Consider the following 18,895-nt stretch of genomic DNA (forward strand, 5'->3'; position numbering starts at 1 on the left):
TGCCGAAGTCCATCTCTGGGCCATGACCATGTTAGGGAAGCACTTTACCATGTAACTGACAATCAAAGTCTCCAGTCTTAAATTAAAGAAAAAAGAAGAAAAAGAAAGGAAAGAAGCACAGCAGTCCTGGTGCAGGCCTTTAACCCCAGCACGTGGGAGGCTGACCCAGCCTGGTCTACAGAACTTCCAGGATAGCCAGGGCTAAACACAGAAGCCCTGCCTTGAAAAAAAAATTAATAAATGAAGTAAAGGAAGTATTATGGGAAGAGGGGAGATGACTTCTGAGTCAGGTCTTTCTCTGGGAACTGAACCCAGGCTCCAGTGGCAAGGGCCTTTGCACATTGAGCCATCTTGCTGGATCCTTACCAGTGACAAAAAGTTTCTCCCAGCTATGCACAGTGCCTTTACCCCCAGCACTTAGGAGGCAGAAGCAGGTGGATCTTGGAGTTTTAGGCCAGTCTGATCTATAGAGTAAGTTCCACTATAGCCAAGGCTCCAGATAGATAGATAGATAGATAGATAGATAGATAGATAGATAGATAGATAGATAGATAGATAGATAGATAGACAGACAGACAGACAGACAGACAGACGGATGGATGATACCTTGTCTCATAAAACAAAAGCAAAACTCCCAGCTGAGCATGGAGCGAATGCTAAGACAAGAGCGCTTTAGGTTTTGTGGCTACCTCCATACTGTTAACTTAGTAAGACCCTGTTTCAAAACAAGATTCCCTAAAGAAAAATGAAATCCTTTCTCCCAAATAAATTTCCTTTGGACAGGATAGCCAGAGGTAAGAAGAGAAACCCTGTCTTGAATGCGACCGGGCTCCTTCTGAAAGTCGTCTTACAACTCCTGTAAACTAGCGCTGCGTCTAACGCCTTATCCCCGAGAGGGGCAAGGGACACACACTGTGAGCATGATAGACTTCCAGCAAAGTGACGAGGGCTGACGAGGGCTTCATTCCTGCTGTGACCTAGTGTCATCTACACCAACAGTACCTTCCCCACCTCGACAGAAACCTGTCCTTACCTGGCTGAGGTTGAAGGTCATGATGCTGTTGTCATCATACAGTAGGATGTTAATGGTGTCTAACGCCCACGTGCTCTCTGCCAGGAGCCCGGACTTGAGGGACATCATTACCCGCCATGCCTCCGGGGTTCCTGAAATAAACCTCTGTGTTGTCCATCCACCAAGCCCCAGCTGGCTAGAGGTACCCCCAAGGCTGTCCTGAGTCAGGCTAGTCTGACTTCATTGTTCTAAGCGGTCTAGGACACCAGCATATGGCAGAGCCTTCAAGACAAACCTCAATCAGCTCACATCTTCCATCCTCCACACTCTTTGGCTTTCCTTTAGCAAATACTGTACCAGATTTAACCACATCCCGGACATTGGGATGGAGGAACCACGTGAGAGATGGAAAGGGGTAGATTGAGCCACCCAGTCAGGGAGGTCTCCTTACCAATGTCTTTCATCGTGAGCCGCCTTCTCTGCTTCAGCACAGGCTGTGTGGCCTCCACAGAGCCAGGGGGAAAGGTGATATCCCGCCGGATCATAGGCGGCTGCACAGGGGTAGGCGCTATGTGCGAAGCAGGCACTGGTGGACCTGCCTTTTGCATTTTCATCCCAGAGTGCAGGAATGGAGACTTGCTAGGAGAAGTACGGTTCTCCATGGGCCGGGGCAGGGGAGCGGGACTGGATACCTGAGGAATGTGATTCTGCATGCTTGGTGGGGGCTGGTAGTTAGATGGAGGGGGTCTTGTCATGGGGGGAACAGGGGCTGAAGGACCATAGGGAGGCTGGCGCGTGCCATGGGAAGGCCACGGGCCTTCATGGTTGGCCCTCTGGTCTGTGTGGAGCATCTCATCTGTTCGGTTCACACCATGATAAGCAGGGCCCTGGGGGGCAGAGCCTGTGTTCTGCCTGTTGGCATAATTGTAGGTCATGTCATTTCGCCCCTGCCACATGGTGCCTTGCTGAGCAACCTCAGCGGATGCCTGTATGGGGCCGCCCATCATCTGTGGTGGCATGTTCTGCTGGGCATTGGAACCAGGAGGTGCAGAGACTCGGTCTCGGCCAAACTGGAATGGAAATTGGTTCTGGGGGCCGCCTGCTGGTCGGCGCTCAGTAGCAGCGGTGGCAGTAGCAGGGTAGGCATTGCTGTACTGGTTGTAGACATCCTGCTGAGGGGAAGGCTGGGCAGCTTGTGGCTGGCTGGCAGACTGGGACTGAGCTGCAGGCAGCTGCTGCTGTTGAGGCTGCCCCTGCCCAGTGCTGTACGGCACACTGTACAGCTCCCCTTCATGCCGCTTGGCAGGAGGGCCATACGTGCCATCCATTGGCCTCTTATAGTTCTAAGGCAGAGAAAGCAGAAAAGAAATTAATATTATGTAACGAGTCACATAAAGTCCAAAGAGTCATGGATAGCTTCCACTTAATAGATATTAACTCATTTTTCTTTTTGCCCCATGAAAGACAGGACAAATGTCAAGAAAGCAAACACTTTTGTAAATTACTTTTTGAAGCTGTTTCTGAGAGCAACCACTATTTTCTAGAGTTCTCCTTTCAAATAGAAAAATATGTAAAACATCAAAAAATCAAAACAAACTCTGTTTCTAGTCCTTTCTTTAGAAGAGAGACTTAATAAACAAGGAAGACAAGTGACTCTCTCAGTAGAAGTGCCTAGTTGGCTAAGAGGAATACCAATGTCGTAGCCAAAATGCATGTTACGGATGCTACGGATTACACTGGGTGGCTTACAGACGGCTTTCAGGGGCAATGGGTGTGGGTATATCCCCAAACTCGCTTCCTTACCTGCTGCTGCTGCTGCTGCTGATACATTGTGGTCTGCTGGCTGGGGAAGGGACTGCTGGAAGGGGTGCCTTGGGTGGAGAACTGATTGCCATAGGAATCGTGTCTGCAGAAGAAGGAGTGGGTCATGGTGGAGAATCACAAACCTGAGCAGCACAGGCAGAGGAAGCAGGAGTCACTCACCGCTGCTGCTGCTGCTGCTGCTGCTGCTGCTGCTGCTGCTGCTGCTGCTGCTGTGGGGGGTAGCGGCTAGGAGAATACATCCCCGAGTCTGGGGTGGAAGGCATGAGATTTGGCTGAGGGGCTCCAGTGCCCATATTTCCTTCAGGGCCAATTCCAGGCTCCGTCCTAAACAAGATTGGAGAAGAGAATTGAGCAAAGTATAGCTTCAGGGTATCCAGGGTGGGATGGGCAGGGGCTTACCTCACTCTGTCGTAAGGACCTCCATAGGGATAGTGCTGTCGTGGTCCCATAGCCACATTACCCAGCCCAGGGCCAGCAGCACGGCTGTAGGGGTCACCCATCCCGCCGTTGGGACCCTGCCCTGAGGACATGAAGGGATCACTTCCTGGAGCTGAGTACAAAAAGGAAGGCAGTGAATGAGGAAACCAGCAGGTTGGCAGGTTCATCAATGTACACATTCCTGCGACACGGTTCCAGGCTCTCTACAGAACATGGTGTCTTCCTGTTTCTTTCCTGACAGGTTAAATAGAGAATGCCAAGTCTTAAGAGTGGCTAGGTAAGGGCTGGAGAGATGGCTCAGCGGTTAAGAGCACTGACTGCTCTTCCAGAGGTCCTGAGTTCAAATCCCAGCAACCACATGGTGGCTCACAACCATCTGTAAGGGATCTGATGCTCTCTTCTGGTGTGTCTGAAGACAGCTACAGTCTATTTATATATAATAAATAAATCTTTAAAAAAAAAAAAAGAGTGGCTAGGTAAAGCAAGTTGAAAGAGAAAAGGAGGAGGAAAAAATATATAAGAGTTTGGTGGCTAAGTGTGTGGGGCTCAGTGGGATGAAACTTGCCTAAGGTAAATGACTCCCTTGCTTCAGCCTCTAGCATCATCCCAGAAAGGAAAGAGGACAAGGCCGGCAGGGGGAAGGGAAGAGTATGGTGAAGGGTGACACACAGAAGCATTTCAGAGGCTCTCTCAGCACTACCACCAAGCCACTCAAACTCCACAGGCATAAGCCAGCACCACCCAGCAGTCAGTCACCTTTCCTCATGCCGCCATAAGGATCCTTATTTGGCTCATAGGACATGCGCCCCATCATGTCAGAGGTATTCATACTGGGCTGGTACCCAGGGTTTGGAGTCATGGAATTCCGCTTCTGGAATGTGGGCTCACTTCCATCAGGAAAGGCATCCTGGATTCCAACTGAGTTGCTCCTGCTCCAGAGTGAGGAAAACTAATGAAGCCCCCCATACACCAATTCCTCAGATAAGTCAAGAACCACAGAAGCCACGGGTGGGGGAGTGAATAGGCATGAACTGCCCTCCTCAGGTTACCCCAGGTTACCCCCAGACACACCCAAGAGTTCCTGATCATGAGCCTTACCTCATGCCTGGTAAGGGGGGAATTTGACTATGTGGTGTGGATGCTGGAGTTGGTGGCTTCAGGTCTCCTCCTTCTGCCATAGAACTGCTGGTTGACTGAGGCGTTTGTGGCCCCTGCATAGACCCTGATCCTGCTGTGGACAGAGAGGCAGGGTGAGCAGCTAACTATAAAATTACGGATGCTTTAGAGTCTGGGTGTATGCACATATGCATTTGTATGCGTCTGTTTCTCTCTTCTGAGACAGGGTCTCATACTGTGGAGCCCAGGCTGCTTGGAACTAAGGATCCTTTCTTTCAGCTTCCAGAGTGCTGGGACTGACACTGTGTTTGCCTTCCCAGGATCCCTCTGTGAGAGACTTTCAGAGTCAGTGATGTAAAGGGATTGGATCTTATCACTTATGGAAGCATGTCCTGATCAAACACAAAACACTGGCATACAACAGTTCACATACAAGAGCTGCACACCTGAGCTCCAAGAAACATCCCCCCACTTTGATGTTTAAGGGTTGGCTGCAGTCTTGCTTTGGAGAAAGGAGGCGGATGTTATTTTGCACCAGGTCATTTAAGCCTTGGGTAGCTTCCTGATTACCTAGCTTTCTTTCTCCAAAGAACCTGTGTAACCTATTAAACATCCCCCGATGCTGAGCAGTGAATGACTAATTAGAGCCCCCAAAGTACAGGGTGTAGAGCGGAGTCACATGGCCAGAGCCTAGTGTTTCTATCAGGCACCCAGCAAAATGTCACCCTTAGGTTCTTTCTAATATTCCTCTAAAGAGCACAGAACTCCCAGTGATGAGCATTTCCACTAGGTACCGTTCGTTTCTAGCATTAGACAGCACACTTCTGAGGCCTTCCCAAGCTGATGAGTCATCTCAGGCACACATCACACCCTCAGAGGTCAAAGACAGGGCACATATGTTTACACCTACCTTCTAGGGCCCTGGCCTCTTTCCCATGCTAGCCTAGGCCCAGCCTCCTCTGAGAACAGAGGGTAAAGCAGCACTCCTGTCATCAGAGAAGTCCCATTCATATTCCCTCTCTACCCTCTAACCATTCATTACCATCCCAGCTCTCCCGGGAGTTTACAGCTCTCTTCTGAGCTGCATTCTAAGGCACTGACATCAGCAGGCCGAAGCTCCCAGATGGCCCAGCCACACTGCTATTTGTCAGTTTTCCCTCACTCCTCTGGTGTCCCTCCCACTCACTAGTTTACAAACATTTGGCAAAATGCCAGGCGTACAACAGGAAAATGAGAAAGTTAAAACTTAAGGCTGCTGCACGGCACCTCCCAAGGGAGTCGCCACTACCGCTCTTTAGTCTGCCAACCTGCCAAGCCACGTGGATGGGTAAAAACACACACCCCTGGCATCTGCTCTGCTCCCTGGAGGAAGGGAGGGAGGCACCACTACCTAGGGAAGTGTGCCCTCAACCTCAGTGGGGTGCTCAGCCATTCTTACCAGGAGAGGGAGGCTGGATCTTGGGTTGGGACTTCTTGGAATCAGCAGCTGCAAAGATATCAGGGGGAGGGTCTTCTCCCCGCTCAATCTTGCACTCAAAGGCATAGAGACACTGGATATACTGCTTTTTCAAGGAGCTGGCGGCACTGCTCGATGTGCCCACATTGAGGTTGGTTGCAAGTTCCCGCCATTTTTTGTTTTTGTTGACCTGAAAGACCACCAGAAGAGTCATAGTACACTTGACCCAGGCTTCCAGCTTGGCAAGAAGCTTCCAGTTTGAAGTAACTGCAAGCAGCGCTGCTTCTTAAGACAGGACAAGCAGAAGGCTGACGTTGGAACAGAACTCAGTGCCTAGTCTGGATGCTCTAACCCTCACCCTCTAACTTCTTAAAGCTAATGATTTCTACATGATTCTTCACCACCAGTGTGAGGCTGTCAACCTAAGGACAGCCAGTCCACTGTTCTGCCTCCTTGTTTCAGTCCCAGGACATACTGACCAAGACTATTTCCCAAATATTCTTCTAATTAGTACTGTGGCAGACAGACAGGTCTGGATCCATAGTGTATTCTTCAGCACAGGGCCAGCTTATGCCTCTAGTGCAGAGAACACTGGTACAAGCAAACATTTTGGACTATGACACCTTTGAAGTGATAGTTGCAATCTTCAGAGCTTAGAGAAGCTCTAGATAACCTCCACGGAAAGGAGGTGACCACAACACTTTGCAAGGTGGCACTGGGTGGGGAGAGTATCGCTTTGGTTGTTTGTAAAGTTAGCAACAGTCGTGTTTAACTGCACATTCTCTCCTACCCTGTAACATCGGACCCGTCTACTGGGATGATCTTTCACTGACCTGTCAGACAAGCTCAGGACTCAGTCTTGCCTTTCTCAGGGCCTTCACTTAGAAAGGAATTCTTACTGTCTTTGGAATATAACTACTTAACAGCAAGTAAGATTTCCTTTTTGAACTGGAGGACAAGCTTTGTTCTGTATCTCATCCTATGCTCAGTGAGTTCAGAGCCCCACCAATCAGAAGGCAAGTTATAAGCAACCAATCCCCCTTTCCCACAAGTAGGAAACAAGGACCAAATGGCAGTGGAAAGCAGATATGCACGCAGGGTCACCTCAGCCGCCCTATGTGGCTCTGCTTCCCACGCCAGTTACATGGCAGCCTGCACGTGCCCTATTCTGTTTTGTTTTCCTTTGTGGGGGAGGGGAAGGAAGCCTGAAGGGAGAAGGGATTCAGAAATGATTAGTAGTTGGCTTCGTTCCAATCACTTTCTTTTCTGCTGGTGACAGCTGTTTTCCTTTTCTGATTTAGAAGGTTTGGAATAAGTTTCTTGCTGTCAGGCTCTCCCACCCTCACTAAGAGTTTCTGGTCTGTACAATAATGAAAAGATCACAGAGGAAAGCCTACAAGGCAGAGTGAGCCTCACTTGTCAGCCTCTCTGGCTAAACAGAAACGGACCGTGAAGTATGGCAGTGGCATTTCCAGTAAGGACTGAACTCTTCTCTGAAGTCACAGTATAAAGGAAGGCTTCCATCATTTAACTTCTTCCTCTGCAACTAACTCTATAAGCAATTTCCCTGGAAGACAGAGTCTGGTTCCCATAGTCTGGACTCTTGCAGAAGCTTTACGTGGATCATTTCTAACATCTGACATGACATCACGTGTTTTAAGTGTCTCAGAACATGACCCTGTGGGATAAACGGTACTCTCAAAAGCCAAATGTCTGGTGCTTACCTGAGTCAGCCCACCAATCTCCTTCACAGACACATAGAGGCGATAGAGGTCCAGAGGCTTCCTCCCAACAGCAGGCAGATTTGTCATGCCCATGGCCTTTTCCTCTGTGAAGGCCAGGTACCGGTCCACCCACATCTTCCTCTCGGGCTCACCACCCAACTCATACAATTTGGTGATCTTCTCATTGGTGGTGGTAGAAGAACTGGACTTCTGGAGAGAGGGTTGAAATAAGCGTCTTAAAGTCTAGGCCTTTGTACATGCTGGCGGCTGCAAGTCCCTTCTGTCCACCCTCTACCTTTGAGAGAGCTGGTCTAGAGCCTGAGCTGCTGTTGAGATTCCCCTGCTTCGGTCTCCCAGGTAGCTCAGAAGTTACTTGTTCTTTTGTAAAAATTGTGCATGATAGTAAAGGTGTGAGCGTCACCGTGAAGCTGCAGATCCAGGACAGTTGTTCTACCGGTACAGAAGCTCACTGAGATATGTAGACTTTGGATTTGGTCAATTTGGCTGTGTCATTATTTTTATTTCAAAGTTGTCTTTTTAATGTTAAAATTTAAAAATTACTTCATGTAAACGACTGTTTTGATTGTAAGTACAAGTGTTCTACATGTGTTAGGTGCTTGCAGGACCAGGAGAGGGCATGTGATCAATGGACCCCACCTGGAGCTGGAGTTAGAGACAGTATCAACACCAGTGGGTGCTGGAAATTGGACCCAGAACCTCTGGAAGAGCAACCAGTGCTCCTAACCACTGAGCCATCTCAATAGACCCCAACTTTGTTTTTTTGAGCCAGGGTTTCTCTGTGCAGCCCTGGCTGTCCTAGCATCACTTTGTATTATACTAGGCTGGCCTCCACAGAGCTCTACCTGCCCAGGCTCACAGCGCTGGGACTGTAGGAGTGCGCTGCCTCCTCCATGACGCTGACTGCAGCTCTGCATTTCATTTTGTTAAATATTCAATTTTTAAAAATACTGATGTGTACTGGGTATAGTGGCACACATCTTTAATACCAGCAATGAAGGAGGCAGAGAGGCAGATGGATTTCTGCGTTGAAGGCCAACCTGGTCTATATAGTGAGTTCTAGGTCACACAGAGCTATACAGTGAGACCCTGCTTCAACCCACTCACTCCCCAACAAAATAAACAGCCAGGGGCTCATCAGGTAAGCATGATAGCTGTTTTCAGAGGCCTGGGTCTGGGTTCCAGTCAGGTGGTTTCCCACGTCGCTGTAACTTCAGCACATCTAGTTTCAGCCTACAGGGAGTTAAGAACCCCATCCCCTCCTGCATCACTGGCCTGCTTGTCAGGTGTAGAACCAACCATTTCTGCTGCTCTGAGTATGTCTAGGAAGAGAAGGGCAGCCATCTGCCTATAGCACATCATTATCAGTTAGTTAGACGCCTAAGAGGCTAAGCTCAGAGAGAGGAAAGTGTACTGCAGAGTCCAGTGGTAGTGATAAACCTAGGCCATGGAAGCCCTTGGCGGTCCCAGCAAAACAAGCTAAAGTCTTGTCATTTTCTTTCATTTTTTTTTCCTCCAGCACCCTGTATTCCCCGTGTAAAACTGGCTGTCCTTGAACTCAGGGATCCACCTGCCCCTGCCCCCTGAGAGCTAGAACTAAGCACTAATTGCCCGGCTCTCATTTTTCCTTCTTACCATTCAGCAAAGGGCTGAAGACAAAAATCATTACCTTAGATTTGGATTCTGTCTTGGGTGTCCCATCTGCCTTGTTGTTCATTTTTGTGGCGGGAGTTAACTTAACATCCCCAAGGCCCATCATCTCTGGGCTGGCTGCCATCCCTGTAAAAAGAAAACAATTCAAGTCCAATAGATTTTGCTACATACAACTTGAAGATCTTTCTTGAAGAAATTCCTGTGATGAGTACTCAAGTTACGCTGACCTGCTGAATTGTTGGCCATGGTTCCACCCATAGGATATGGGGGTCCCTGAGGGTTGATCATGCCAGCCATACTATTAATCCCCTGCCCATAGGGAGGTCCAGTTCCCATGATGCCTCCTTGATTCATATTTGGGTAGCCTGGTGGCCTAAGGAGGAAGATGAAAGTTAAAGAGAAGAAGAGGTTAGAGACACAGTGAGCTTTTACACTTGTGAATGACCAAACACCAAATGGGGCTGTTTAATTGTCTAATTAGAACAGCTTAGTTTGGGGTTGGGGATTTAGCTCATTGGTAGAGCACTTGTGTACCAAGCGCAAGGCCCTGGGTTCGGTTCCCAGCTCCAAAAAAAAAAAAAAAAAAAAAAAAAAAAAAAAAAAAACCAAAAAAACAGCTTAGTTTGATGGGGAACAACCCTTGAAGAATAAAGTCTTATGCTCTTTATAAATACCACTTCCCATAAGCAACTTCCAAAGCCGCTGTATTTCTATTTAAATGCCCTCTTTAGGGCATAAAGCCAGCCTATAAGGCACGCTCAATCTTCACTCGCCACACTAAAGCACCTCCAGTAGCCTCTCTTCCGATATCCTTCCCTACCCCCAGGCCCCCAAGGAGGTAACCTGTGGACATAAAGCACCACACCTAGCTTAAGTTCGCACACAGGGTGCTTCCTCACAGCAGCTTTACTCTAACATCCATAAGAACCAGCACATTGGTGTGCATGTGTTTAAACTGTGTGTTAAAACATCAGAAGCAGAACATTCTCTCCGCTCCCCAGCCTTACCTGTTTTGGATAGAGTTGGCAGCAACATGCATGGCAACAGCAGATTCTTGAGTTTTCCGGTTCATCCCCCCTGGTGGAGGACACATCCCTGACCCAACCTGAGGTGGCATGTTGGCCATATTAGGGCCATAAGGCCTGTTGCCCATAGACGCATGAGTCATTCTTCCTGGAGGGAGTGTGCCGTAGGGTGGGATTCCAGGCTGCCCGTGCATTTGACCTCCAGCACCCAGCGGGTTCATACTTCCAGCCATGCCTGCACTGGGGTAGTTGGCGTTGGGCAAGGCGTTATAGTTAGGCTGCCTAGGATAGCCTCCTGGGAGGAGAGGGAAAGACAACACGAGCCTGGGTTAGCGAGTCCCAGAAGTACTCACCTCTAAAACTCCAAACAATTAGAATCCATCAATATTTGGATCAGGAAATTAAAGCCAATCTGTCATTAGGGGATAAAAAGGAGCATGTGCAGTAGGCCTCTCTAGCCCCCCTCCCAAGTTGGGGGTAGGGTTGCTGGGGATTGAATCCAGGACTTTGGACATTACTGGGCCACACTCCCTTATGACCGCCCAGCACAGAGAATGAATGGCTGCTACTTTCTACATATTGTTCTTGCCTCCCACCCAAACATTTTAATTTGTGTGTATGTGCACATATGCGGGCATCAATGCACATCCACTCACGACACATTGCCTTTACTTAATAAGCGTTTGTGTTGACCCATCAAAGACTTTTTCAAGGTGACAGCATGAGCTGAAGAAATGATGGATCATAGTTCACTCCACCCTAGGGCCTCGGCTGGGGAGCTGTAAGCAAGATGCCCTACTCTTTGAACCCAGACATTAGCATATCAGCTCTCCCTCCTTCTAACTGGGTATAGCACACTCACCTTGTGGGCCATACTGACTCCCCTGGGGTCCATAGCTCCCCATGGAGTTCTGCTGGTAGGAGCCCATGCCCGAGTGCATCTGTCCTCCAGAAGGCTGACGTGGAGATAAGGCCGAGCCGGGCTGAGGGGAAGTGTACTGGGGCATTTGGGGGTTCCTCTGCATATAACCTATTTGTGGAATGTATCCAAATAATTACCTGCTCAGAATGAAGGGGATAAATGGCTTCCCCACTCTGCTGCAACTTTTTTTTTTTTTTCCGGAGCTGGGGACCGAACCCAGGGCCTTGCGCTTCCTAGGCAATCGCTCTACCACTGAGCTAAATTCCCCAACCCCCTGCTGCAAATTTTTATGGCATGGAATCTGCTACTGTCCCCCACCCGCCTGCTCAGATGTCATGAGAGTGACACGCATGCCATTAACATAGGGTTTACATATCAACGCTCTCTTTGTTGTTTTGAAGACAATGTTCTGCTTGCCCGAGAACTTAGTACACCAGGCTGGTCTTGAACTCAAGAGATCTACCTGCACCTGACTTCCCCAGTGCTGGGATTAAAGGCATGTGCTACCACTGCCCCGAATCAACTTTCACACCAAACAGAAAACTGATAAAAGCATTGGTCAAAAAAAATCCCCAAACAACAAAACCCCAAGAAAACAAAATGAGTAAATCCAGCACGGTGTGAGGAGTAAAGGAGCCAAGGCTGGGTCGGTCAGCATGGAGCCATGTAGACTGACTGTTGGAGGACACACACACAGACAAGCTCACTGAGCCCAAGGTCTGCTGCCTGCATTAGTCTTTCTGCCACACAGTGACTGAACTGGGCACTTGGTGGATGCTTTAGTACCACATTCCCTCCGTTTGCAGCTATGAATTTGGTCTAGCATGTTTGCAGTTGACAACATCATGTTACAATCGTGGTATGTTGGGGTGCCCCTGCTAGCCCTCTGTTGAAGCCCAAGCGCTCACCTCGATCTTGGGCAATGCTTGATTGGTTCATGGAAGGGTGCATGATGCTGTCCGACTGACCACTGGGTGGCCGGGGTGGCATCTGGTTGCCTGCTCCAAACAAACAAAACAAAACAAACCAACATGGCTTAGCACGTTCCAGCTAGAAGGTGAATGTGGAGCTAGAGAAGGCCAAGCCCTTTCTGTGCCACACACAGAGGTGTTCACCCAGGGGGCCCCCCCCTTCTTCAACTGCTAAGGGGAAAAACCACGCAGACATGAATCAAAGCTCCCTTTCATCACAAGACCAGCCCGCCAGCTCTCCCTCTTCCCCAAAACCAGGGTACCTGGCACTGCAGCAGGCGAGAGTGGTCCTGAGCGAGACTGAGCGACACTGGCAGGAGAGCCAACAGGGGACGGGGACGGGCCTCGGATGCCAGGCAGGTGAGGGGAGGTGTGAGGAGAAAAAGGAGACTGAGCTGGATTGCTCTGTTCTCCTTGGCTGCTGGAAATCCCTGATGTGCTCACGCCAGGACTCAGAGCTCCTTCTGTCCCCATGGGGAGATCATCGATTGAACCAGACAGATCCTGAAACATACATTTAAGGAGATAAATTAGAAAAGGAAAACAAAAAAGCATACATATGATTGGTCACAACAGTAGCTGTATACAGCAAACATCATGAAGGCCCACACTGAATACACGTGTGAATTCATGGGCCTTCTGGGCTTTACCAACACTGCTAAGCAGGGTGGTACTGGACACTTGCAAACTAGCACTTAAGAGACCAGGCAAGGGGCTGGGGATTTAGCTCAGTGGTAGAGCGCTTACCTAGGAAGCGCAAGGCCCTGGGTTCGGTCCCCAGCTCCGAAAAAAAGAACCAAAAAGAGACCAGGCAATAGGATTTTGAGTTTAAGGCCAGTCTAGACTATACAATAAGAACCTGTTACAAGACAAACATACACACAAACACACACAGAGTCTAGCTGTGCTGGCACCCAAATATTTGGGAGATAGAATCAACTCATTTATTCTTTATAGTCAAGTCATGAGACCAGGGGCTAGTCTGATCCATGTAAGTGATTTCCAAGACCCTACCTCAAAAACAGAACAAAACCACCTGTAAACCAGTAGGCTACCTGCTACCTAGGTAACCAAACAAATTGAAACCTTTTTCAATTCTGCTACTGTAACAAAAAGTAGGCTCCGAGGTTAAAAATGATCATATATGGAAAAAGCTGCAGACACATGAAGGGGCATCTGGGTTGCAGGTGGCAATCAGGGTCCCATGCTATCCCAACAAGATCCTGTAACAGCTGGGGTTTCATACTGTCTCTCAATTAACAAGGGGAAAGCTAAGTGCTTGCTACTCCAGGAGAAAACTACAAAGTACTGCTAGGAACCCCTCTTCCTCACGTCCCTCCAATTACTATGTTCATGTGCATGTATGTGGATTTTTTTTTAAATAAAATGTTTTATGTGCATTGGTGTTTTTCCTGCATGCATGTCTATGTGAGGTGTCAAATCCCTAGAACGGAGTTGCAGACAGTTGTGAGCTGCCATGTGGGTGCTGAGAATTGAACCAGGGTCTTCTGCAAGAGCAGCCAGTGCTTTTAACCTCTGAGAAATCACATCAGTGCAGCCAGCTTACTAAGGACTCTTTCAAGCCAAACCTTTTCATTATACTTAGAAGGTAAGAAAGAATATGGGACATGGGAAAGAGAATCTCCTTAGTACCAAGAAAGTCTGGCATTAAATTTCTAATTCCTGATCTCTAAGACGGATGGAGAGAAGTTTACCAAATGAACAAACTCAATGTTCTGTTCAAGTACCAGAAGGTCCCCTTGCTTGCTCCTCTGAAAACTGCCAGTTTCTAGGATGACCCATTTGCTCACCGGAAGAAGAAACTAGTCTATTTTACAAGAAAACAAGAATCAAATGCCCATTTTTTTTTTTTGCCAGCACATCCACCCTCCCCGTCCACCCCCATTTATTGATTGATTGATTGATTGATCCAGGGTCTTTCGTAGCTCAGGCTGACCTTGAATTCACTATATAGCTAATACTCTCCTTGATTCTCACCACCCAAGGTACACCAGCACATCGGCTTCTAAGACCTACTCCTGGTTCTCTGGTGGTGGGGATGCCGCATGTGCATGTGGATCTAGTGGTCAATCTCAGGTGCTGTTTCTCAGGTGTCGTATACCGTGAGGTTTTTTGAAAGACAGATCTTCAAATGGAACTAGAACTGGCTAAGAAGGCCAAGATGGCTAGCCAGTGTGTCTCAGGAATCTGTTTGCCTCTGCCTTCCAGGCAACTAGTATTACAGAAGTGTGTACCCCTACTGTGCCTCACTTTTTGACACAAGTTCTAGGGATCGAGTTTAGGTATGCACTTTTCCAACTGAGCAATCTCTCTCCAGCCAAAAGCACCCCGATCTGGTTCTGTTCAAGTTATTTCGAAAAACCAAGTGTTCTTTTGGACAGTTTACATTAACACAGGTAAAATACAAACAGTGTCTTAGAAACCATATCTGAGATAATGCCTGACATCCTTTTGAATATCTTTTTGCTGCCTCCCATTTGGTTCATGCACCCAGGACACCCATCATTAAACAGTCAGGAAATGGATTCAGCTGCACCACTTGTGTTAATGAGCATAGCTCACCACAGATCTGAGGTTAACTGCTCAGTCTTGGCTGAGGAATTCCAGAAGCAGCCCTTGGGCTGAAGTCACAGGATCTATGGCTGGCAAAGAGGGACTTCCTTCATAAAGGCACTCTGAAGAGTTGTCGGTTTTGATAAAATGTCCTGAGTTCCTTTAAGAAAAAGCACCACTGCCAACACAGCCCCACGCCAGCCAGGGTGCCGGGCACAGACGCGTGGCAGCACTCACCTCATCTCTTTTTTTGATTGGTTTGAAACCAACTTAACAAGCTGTTGTATTTTTTTTTAAAGATTTATTAATTTATTATGTATAAGTACACTGTAACTATCTTCAGATACACCAGAAGAGGGCATCAGATCTCTTTACAGATGGTTGTGAGCCACCATGTGGTTGCTGGGAATTGAACTCAGGACCTCTGGAAGAGTAGTCGGGTGCTCTTAACCGCTGAGCCATCTCTCCAGCCCAAGCTGTTGTATTTTTGTCACGTGGTAACAGTGATCATTTAAGAAAGGGATAGGGCAAAGGATCGGCATTACAAGAGCTGCTATCCACGTCTCTGTGCAGGGCACTTTGTATTTCACTCAGCCACCCCCCAACCCCCCAATTAGCCTCACTCTGAAGACTGGTCCTCCTCCTGCCAGTTTACTGAGGCTCACCACCAGGGCTCCATCTCCACAGTCCACCCCAGGTTTCATGTAGTTCAGGTTGGATTCAAACTGGTATTTCTGACCCTCCTGCCTCTGTCTTCCAAGTGCTGGGATTACAGACAATACCACCACACCCAGCTCAGGTTGAGGATTTTCTTTTCTTTTCTTCCTTTCTTTTAAAAGACAGGGTTTCCTTGTGTAGCCTTGGCTGCCCTGGAACTTATCCTGTACACCAGGCTGGAATTTTCTATTTTAATTTCTTACAACTTTTTTTTTTTCCCTTTTCTTTTTTTCGGAGCTGGGGACCGAACCCAGGGCCTTGCGCTTGCTAGGCAAGCGCTCTACCACTGAGCTAAATCCCCAACCCCTACAACTCTTGATTGTATGCATTACTACCACTAGATTTTGAAGACACAAAAAACTGATGTCTGGAGAAAGCCCGAGTTACATGCCCAAGTCACCTGGTGACTAGGTAGTGAACCCTGGGCAAAAGCTCAAGCCCAATCTTGTTTATTATCGTATAAAATCTTCTCCATTATCCTATAAAATAGTATGAACTGAGGAAAACACACACTGTACTGAGTTAGGTACACAAAGCTCAGTTTTAGATGATTATTGTGATTTTGAGCAATCTGGCAAACAAGCGTGGCTTAGGTTTCAATGAGAGGACTGGACAAACATGAGTTTGACACTGTGTGGGGCATACTCAAAAACCCCACTGGCATAGTACACTTGGGGCCAAAGACCAGCTGCACTAGTCTAGAATTAGAAATATATATGCTGGGTGCTGGTAGTGTACACCTTTAATCCCAGCACTTGGGAGGCAGAGACAGGTAGATCTGAGTTCAAGTTCCAGGACAGCCACTGGTACACAGGGAAACCCTGTCTCAAAAAGGGAGGGAGGGACACACACACACACACACACACACACACAGAGAGAGAGAGAGAGAGAGAGAGAGAGAGAGAGAGAGAGAGAGAACATTTGAGTAGCAGTGGCTAATCACATGATAAATGTTTTTATTGGATATAAGGGTTTAAGTCTCCAAAAGCTGCCTCACAACCCACTCCTGTTGTAGGAACAGGTACAACCCCAAACTTCATGACCTTTTATGGCTTGAGACGACACACCTTGGCTTTCTACTCTACAATCATCCAGTTTTTCAGGTGTTCTGTTTCCTACAATTCTGATGTAGTGTTTGAGTCAGACCGTCAGTGTGCCTCACAAGCCTGGTTTCTACAGCACACTCACAAAGATAAGCATTCCATCAACCTAAGTCCACATGCCTTTAAAGCCCCATGTTCTCGAACTTGACTAAAGGACCCATCTAGTCAGCATCTCTTGGGAGAGAAGGGGGTTGCCTGCAAGTGTAGCAGTGTCTCCTCAGTTGACAGTTTTTCCCCTAGGATTGCTCTTCTCCAAGTATAATCCTGCTAGAGATGGGAGTCGAGGATCAGCCTACTCAGTGCCCTTGCCAGTTCCAAGGAAGCAGCGGGGCCAGAAGAATTTCCTCACGTGTTTCCAACGTGTTTCATGAATTTTATTGCTCATCTGCCATGCAGATCAAAAGCGCTGGAGCAGGTCCAACTATTTCACACAGAATCTCACACTCCAGGCTGGCTACAGCTCCGAAAGCCTTCATTCCTTCACTTGAAATACTGCCCAGTGTTATTTTGGGATGTGACCTGATAGAGGAAGCCCACAGGGACACCATGACGATAGCTGTCCCAGCTGTGATTGGTCGACCAGCCCTAGAGTGTGCCAGCATGGGTTTGTCAGGCTCTGCTGACAAACAGAATTCAGCAGCTGATACCTTCTCTTCACACCACAACAAAACCATGCCTGAAATCAACAGTCCATACCCTCATGGTGGAGGTTGGGAACTGGGCTCTCCAAGAAAAGAAAAGTCCACAAGATATACCATGAGCTGGCTGTCTGGTGAAGCCGTTAGATACCAGTACAGGGTTAAAGAGTAGGAAGACAAATGGCCTACCCACAAAACTATGCAAGGAGACCCAGCAGGCAATATTTCTGCATCTACCTAGCCATTAAGAGTCTCTCCTGGTTTTGTATGGTTACTGCCAGGTAAAACACTCATCAATGGAACAATAGCTAAGGTCTGAGGGAGGCCACTGCTCACTTGCATGTGATCTGCTTGGAGGCATTGGGTGTGAAAAGGACAGAGAGGCAGGTAAATCCTACACTGTGGGGCAGGGGTGAGAGGCGCTGAGAATTATACCCACAGCAACATGTCAGTTCCCCTACCCAAGCCTAGTCCCACAGATCCAGGGACATAAGGAAATTGTTCCCATGTTAGAGAACCTGAGTGAATCCTCAAAAACACAGGAGAGATGTGGAAAACCAGGCCAGGGCAGAAGGTAGGATGGGGTAACAGATTCAAATGATTCAGGGAAATGAACCACAATTAATTACTTACAACAAATTTGGGAGGTTTAGACATGGTGATATATGTGTATAACCCTATCACTTGAGGCAGAGGAAGAAAGACTGAGAGTTCGAGGCCCATCTAAGCTACACAGTCACACTCTGGTCTTCAGGAAGGTTGTGTTTTGTTGGCGTCACAGTTCTCAAAAAGCAACAACAACAACAACAACAACAACAACAACAACAACTTTCTTAAGCACACACTTACTCATCAAGGGCAGCGGGCCCGACTACTATCATCAAACACTTCTAGAGGAACGGAGCAGTGCTGACACAACACTGGGGATGCGTCAGAGAGCGCAGAACAGGCGCTTGGTCTGGAATCTGCTGGAGATTCACACCAACTGTCTTCTAACCCCGTTACCAATCAAAAGGATATGGCTTAAGATGGAGAAATCAAGATATTCCCGTCTTCTAGAAGGAGCCCCATCTCAGGTGGCTGTAAGTCTTCATACTTCTTCCTTGCTCAGCTCTGGGACCCTTTCAAACCATAGGAAAAGCAGGGCTCGTTTAGGGGCCTCATTCCCCAGGATAAAAGATGGGGCAGTCAGTTCCTTACTGAAGGAAAGTCAAATAGCTTCAACACCCACATCCCCAAACCAGGCCAGAGAAATGCTCCAACAATAGGATAGCAGACTCCTTCAAACACACACCAAGGGGGAGACATGGCTCAGAGGTTAAGAGCCCTGACTGCTCTTCCAGAGGTCCTGAGTTCAATTCCCAGCAACCACATGGTGGCTCACAACTGTCCGTGATGGGATCTAGCTGTTCTAACTCACCTAAGCAAAATCGGGAAGTGGGTCTGATTCAGGGTGGAGGCTGAGGGCTTGCTAAAGTGCAGAGGGAGGAAAGGAGACTGCTGTGCTGCTCACATTCCTGTGGAAGGAGCTCCTGCAACAGCAGCTTAGCTACTGCAGAAGCCATTGATCTCACAGGGGTCAATATCTTGCTCCCACCAATCTTCTTAGCTGGAGGTTTAATCACATTGAATGTTTCTGTTCAACATCTCTACAAGCACTCTCCACCCCCCACCCAAGAGTTAGAAAAGGAGAGGATGTTCTCC

General features: G+C 48.1%; 1 protein-coding gene across 8 annotated transcripts in view; it reads right to left on the minus strand.

The window, feature by feature from the left end:
* Positions 1 to 18,895, minus strand: part of Arid1a (AT-rich interaction domain 1A) — a 73,194-nt gene that overhangs the window by 4,646 nt on the left and 49,653 nt on the right. For 2 of the 8 annotated variants that reach the window (XM_087547850.1, XM_087547854.1), the window contains 15 exons: positions 12,423 to 12,663; positions 12,097 to 12,186; positions 11,129 to 11,296; positions 10,249 to 10,561; positions 9,469 to 9,614; positions 9,258 to 9,367; positions 7,571 to 7,780; positions 5,829 to 6,036; positions 4,373 to 4,505; positions 4,031 to 4,203; positions 3,236 to 3,386; positions 2,996 to 3,160; positions 2,816 to 2,918; positions 1,464 to 2,355; positions 1,034 to 1,164 (listed from right to left, as the gene is read on the minus strand). In XM_087547850.1, coding sequence (XP_087403976.1) covers positions 1,034 to 1,164; positions 1,464 to 2,355; positions 2,816 to 2,918; positions 2,996 to 3,160; positions 3,236 to 3,386; positions 4,031 to 4,203; positions 4,373 to 4,505; positions 5,829 to 6,036; positions 7,571 to 7,780; positions 9,258 to 9,367; positions 9,469 to 9,614; positions 10,249 to 10,561; positions 11,129 to 11,296; positions 12,097 to 12,186; positions 12,423 to 12,663 — 3,234 coding nt within the window. 8 annotated transcript variants of the gene reach the window in all.

This window comes from Rattus norvegicus, chromosome 5 (assembly GCF_021556685.1).
Source record: "Rattus norvegicus strain SHRSP/BbbUtx chromosome 5, alternate assembly SHRSP_T2T, whole genome shotgun sequence".
Lineage (NCBI taxonomy): Eukaryota > Metazoa > Chordata > Mammalia > Rodentia > Muridae > Rattus > Rattus norvegicus.